The sequence below is a fragment of the Olea europaea genome, chromosome 14, assembly GCF_002742605.1.
Source record: "Olea europaea var. sylvestris chromosome 14, O_europaea_v1, whole genome shotgun sequence".
In the NCBI taxonomy this organism is placed as follows: domain Eukaryota; kingdom Viridiplantae; phylum Streptophyta; class Magnoliopsida; order Lamiales; family Oleaceae; genus Olea; species Olea europaea.
In genome coordinates, this window is record NC_036250.1 from 5,543,383 (window position 1) to 5,549,382 (window position 6,000).

The 6,000-nt window shown below is 35.2% G+C and overlaps 1 protein-coding gene across 1 annotated transcript; it reads right to left on the reverse strand.

Moving 5' to 3' along the window:
- Positions 1-1,018: 1,018 nt before the first annotated feature.
- On the reverse strand, positions 1,019-3,214 carry LOC111409430. The gene is made up of 5 exons (XM_023039482.1): positions 3,138-3,214; positions 2,743-2,843; positions 1,780-1,940; positions 1,100-1,492; positions 1,019-1,057 (listed from the first exon to the last, which is right to left on the reverse strand). Exons 1-5 carry the CDS (start codon positions 3,212-3,214, stop codon positions 1,019-1,021), a joined length of 771 nt encoding a protein of 256 aa, XP_022895250.1.
- Positions 3,215-6,000: the final 2,786 nt, after the last annotated feature.

A 6,000-nucleotide genomic window follows, 5' to 3' on the forward strand; every position in this document is an offset into this window, starting at 1 on the left:
GCTTCCTCAAGAGCCAAACCTTCTATAGGACAGTCTCTAAAGGCATGACCGATCTTTTCTGCAAGGGATTCTTGACATTCATTTTCTTCATCTGTGTAACCACTGTATTCTTCTTCAGGGTCAGTGCCGTATTCCTGAATTTCTAGCTGCAAGAATAACGTTGTGAAAGAGACTCAGAAGTTATTTATCAAATGGCAAAATACCAACAGTAAAATGAGCATGAGCTGCAGGCTCGAATTAATAGTTTGAGGATGTTACAATTAGACCAAGACTGGGGCTTCCTTTAGCTGCCTATGCAGTAGAAAACTCTGAGTTCGATGATGAATAGCCATAGTGAGTTCATCAAAGCAGTACAAGCAGAGGAAGCATGTGCCTTGGGAAGAATTATTTGATTAATTATTGATAATAGTGTAGGAACAAGGATCGTTTTCGAAACAACAAAAAAATCGCAAAGGACTAAGATCAAAAATGTAAATCTGAACTTAAAGCAGTAAGAACACAGAACGATTTTTCGGCCGAAGCCCCGAGGTTCAGCGATTGGTTAGATCGCCTAATCCCCGTTGAGCATCCACAAGGGAATAAGCTCGAATCCACTAAATCAAACGGCCAAATACAGCAAATGTGTCAAGAACACACAGGAACACAAAGTTCCAATCACAGCACCACAAATCTCTCAGTACATAACCGAACTCACACAAGAGTTCAAAAATTAACTCTCACTCAAAGATCTACAAACAGATCACAAGAGAAAATCTACAAATTACAGAGAGAACACGAAGGGTAAAGGAGACGGCTGTGAGAGAGAGAGAAAAATTGAAAAGTGTGTTGCACCATCTCTCAAACCCTAGTAACAATAATAATTGATTCACGCAAATCAGATCCAACGGTCCACATTGCACCACGTGTCACAGATCAGGAGTAAGTTGCTATTTCAATTCACAAAACACGCTTTTATCATTTAACAACTAATTCCAGATCCTTCTCACTGTTGGGCTTGAACCGGGTCAGGTAAGTTGGGCTAAACCATCACACTGATAAAAACAGCAACCCAATAACACTAACAAATAGTAAAAAAATAAATAAATAAATAAAAACTTACCAAGTCAAATCGCTCATCTAAAAGACAATGAGCTCTAGGCTTCTCACTACCCAAGCCTGAAAATTCAGCCTCATTTTCTGGTGCACCAGATGCATGCAAATCACCATTTCCTATATGGCCAACCTTGGACCCTCCTATCAAACTCAACTGCTTATCGAGTAGAAAATCAAGTGGACATTCCACGAAATTTGCTCTCATGATGAAATCCTCTTCCAGGTCCTCCACATCGGATCCAAATTTCGATGAATCACTGTCATCCAGCATTGCAGCCACTTCAGGATCCACCACTTTCTGTAATCTTGCCCCAACAGTCCTCGATGCAACATTATACAGTAACTTCTTATCGGAATCATTATTCACCCTACAAACTTCCACTCTTGAAGCATCATAGGCCTACCAGGAATAATGTATAGATTTACAACGACATCTGAAATTAAATTAAAAGTCTAAGCAATTTCAAATACATAATTATAGCTCAATTAATCATCACTGATATAACGACTTTCCATCCAAGATGGGAAGGAAACGAAGAACTAATTCCAATACTGATTAATAAATTAAGCTAATTCAAAAGGCAAAACTGAAAAATAAATTAAGCTAATTTTACCACATTACTGTTTAATACAATATTCAAACTTCACTAAATATCACGAATTATCAAAACAATGAAACAATCAGACCTTAACATCTCGCGGAAGCTCATTGAGATTCGCTTTCGGATTATGATAATATGAAGAGCCACTGCCGGTATTTTTAATCTCCCGCATGTGTAAAAAGTAATTGTACCCATCATCCGGAAATCCTAGCTCCAGAATCTCCCTCCTCACTTGGTCCGGTAACTCTTGAATATTTGTTCAAAATCAATGGAATGATAATGAACTAATTGTTGGGCTCAATTGTGAAATTGGTAGAATCAAAAGAAATTGAAAAATGCAAAATTTGATTTTTTGCCTATGCGTACACACAGGCTTAATTTTGTGAGTACGCGAGATGTGTTTTGACAAAATCAGAATTAAATTTTATTTCTACTATGCGTACGCATAGTGTTAAAAAATAGCCGTTAGCTGATTTTTCAATTTGAAACTTGAGAGCCGTTTTGGACTAAAAGTTGCCACTTTTCATCTTGTTTTAGCACCATTTCGTGATGCATTGATTGAGACCTATAAATAGGTGATGAATGATCAATATAAACATTATTAGAATCATTGAAAATATCTTGAGATCCATATATCATTCCATATTGAATCAAACTATTGATTTACATTCATATTCAAGATCTTCCTTTGTGTTCTTAAAGTTTTGGAGGATTGCACTTGTGCTTTGATGTTAAATCCTTTACAAGGGTTGATATATTCCTACAAACCGATTCCCAAAACTCTTAAGCATCTCATTCAATCCCGAGAGGGGGCAAATATAGTTTGAGGACAACGATCCCATGTTCAAGCCTCAAATTCGTTCTTGACGTATTTCGTGATTTCTATTCATTTTGTTTCTATAATTTTGTTGTTGTTTCTTCTCCAACCCCTTATTTTTCAACAATCTCAAACTATATCCTGCGATGGAGAATAATACAACTATGGCAGCCATCAAACTTATGAATCAAGATCTGGTTAGATTGGATTGTTTTGACGGGACTAGCTCACGCGGTGGCAAGACAAGTTGAAATTCCTCCGAACGGTGTTGAAGATTTTTTATACTCTTGATCCAAATTTGGCGCCTTTGCCGGAACCAACGAATGGAGAATCTGAAGCAATCAAGACTGAGAGACAAAAACGTCAAGAATAAGAATTGATTTGCCATGGCCACATCTTGAATGCATTGTCAGATCGTTTGTATGATTTATACACCAATACAACTTCGGCGAAAGAAATCTGGGAAGCATTGGAAAGTAAGTACAAGGCGGAAGAAGAAGGTACAAAGAGATTTTTGATTTCTAAGTATTTTGATTTTGAATTCTTAGAAAATATCCCTCTTCTTCCCCAAGTGCATGAGTTGCAAGTAATTGTCAACAAATTAAAGGCGGTGAAAATTGATGTACCGGAGACCTTTCAAGTGGGGGCTATAATTGCCAAACTTCCCGAAAATTGGAAAGGATACTGGAAGAAGATCATGCATAGTTCTGAAGATTATTCTTTGGAATAATTGCAAAAGCATCTTCAAATCGAAGAGGAGTCGAGAATACGTAAAATTGAAAAATCTCATGAGGGCTCTTCTAAAGCAAATACTGTGAAAAAAATAGAACCGTCGGCAAAATTCAACAAAATGAAGCCTTCTAGGAACTTTAATAAGTCCAAAAAGAAGACAAAATGAGGTTTTTTTGTGTGTGAAAAATCTGGTCACTATGCCAAGGATTGTAGGCACCGAAAACAAAACAACTTTGAGGCCAAAGTGAAATCCATCCAAGATGACAAAATTGTGGTCACCATAAGTGAAGTAAACGCAATCAAAGGAAATGTTCTCGGGTGGTGGTATGATACTTGTGTTACGGTACATGTATCATATGATAAATCTTTGTTCAAAATTTATCAAGAAGTGGATGGAGAACAAGAGATTCAAATGGGTAATGAGATGCGGTCTAAGGTGTTTGGAAAAGGAAGTGTAGACATTATCTTCACTTTTGGAAAAATCGTTACTCTAACTAATGTACTACATGCTCCGAATATGAATAGGAACCTAGTTAGTGGCGATCTTTTGGAAAACCAGGTATCAAATGTGTTTATGAGTCTGGCAAATTTGAACTCTCCCTTAATGAAGAATTTGTTGGAAAAGACTATTCGTGTGAATGAATGGTCAAATTATGTACCGTTGACAATGAAATGAATAAAAGTAATTTTGCTTATGTTGTGAATTTATTTTCATTATGACATGTTAGATTAGGTCATGTTGGTAGAAATACAATGAAACGCATGAAAAAATATGACTTGATCTCATATGATGAAAATAACTGTAAAATATGTGTAGAATCTAAAATGATTAAAAAATCATATCAAAGTGTTAAGAGAACCTCTAGTATTTTAGAATTAATTCATACTGATATATGTGAACTTAATGGTATGTTAACTAGATGTGAAAATAAATATTTTATAACTTTTATAGATAACTTTTCTAGATATACTTATGTTTATTTGATAAAATATAAAAGTGAAACTTTTGACATGTTTAAAACATACAAGAATGAGGTTGAAAATTATCTAGGAAAGAAAATTAAAATTTTAAGGAGAGATAGAGGTGGTGAATACTTTTCCAATGATTTTAATTTGTTTTGTGAACAACATGAAATTATTCATCAATGTTCAGCACCTAGGACACCCGAACAAAACGGCTTGGCTGAAAGAAAAAATAGAACATTTGTAGAAATGATAAATGCCAATCTTATTCGTGCTAAGTTGCCATTTAACTTGTGAGGTGAAACTTTATTAAGTGCATGTAAAATACTTAATAGGATTCCTTCAAAATATACTAAGATTTCTCCTTATGAATTGTAGAAAGGAAGAAAATCGAACATTGGATAATTCAAAGTGTGGGGGTGTCTTGCCTATTGCAAGAACACGAATCCTAATAGGACCAAATTGGGTCCAAGAGTTATTAAATGTGCCTTTGTTGGATATGCAAACAATAGCAAATCTTATAGATTACTAAATTTGGAGTCTAATGTGATTATCGAATCCAATAATGTGGAGTTCTTTGAAGATTCGTTATCTTCGGATAATGAATTGAGAGAAAATCTTGAAAATATCCCTAGCTCAAGTGAAACACATGATGAAATATCTTCTAAGGATGTTGATGAATTTAGTGAACCACGAAGAAATAAGAGAATTCGAGTTGAGAAGTCTTTGGGATCGAATGAAATCGATTCTCAACTTATCTCCTTTTACTTAGTAGAGGGAAATGAGTTGAATGTTGTGAGAACAATTCCTTTTGTTCTACAAGTAGAAATCGACCCTAAGACTTATAAAGAAGCTATGGCTTCTCGTGATAGCACATTTTGGAAAGATGCAATTAAGGACGAAATGGATTCGATAATGTCCAATAATACTTGCGAACTTGTTGATTTACCACTGGGATCCAAGCCTATTGGATGCAAATGGGTATTTAGGAGAAAATACAATGTTGATGGATCCTTAAATACCTTCAAGGCTAGATTATTAGCCAAAGAATATCAACAAAAGAAAGGAATCGACTATTTTGATACTTATGCACCAGTAGCTAGAATAACATCGATTAGAATATTATTCGCTTTGGCTTCAGTATATGACTTGCATGTTCATCAAATGGATGTCAAGACGGCATTCCTAAACGGAGATCTCGATGAGGAGGTCTATATGGAACAACCCGAAGGGTTTGCCCTACCTAGAAATGAACATAAAGTATGCAAGTTTGTGAAATCTTTATATGGTCTGAAGCAAGCACCAAAGAAATGGCATGAGAAGTTTGATTTAGAAATAATATCATTCGGGTTTAAATATAATAGCGTTGATAAATATTTATATTCTAAAGTTTGTGATGATTATGTGACATTTATATGCTTGTATGTTGACGACATGTTGATTATGAGTAATCACATGGACGGAATAGAAGAAACAAAGAGGTTTCTTTCTTTCACATTCAAGATGAAGGATCTTGGATAAGTGGATACCATTTTAGGTATCAAAGTCACAAAGACTAGTGGGGGTTACTATCTAAGTCAATCACATTATATTGAGAATGTGATAAATAAGTTCAAACATTTGAACATAAAGGAATGTAGCACCCCGATTGATCCAAGTTCAAAACTAATAAAGAATGATGGAAGGGCGATTGCTCAATTGGAATATACAAGTGCTATAGGGAGTCTTATATATGCTGTTCAATGCACAAGACCGGATATAGCTTATGCAATAAGTAAACTTAGTAGGTTTACT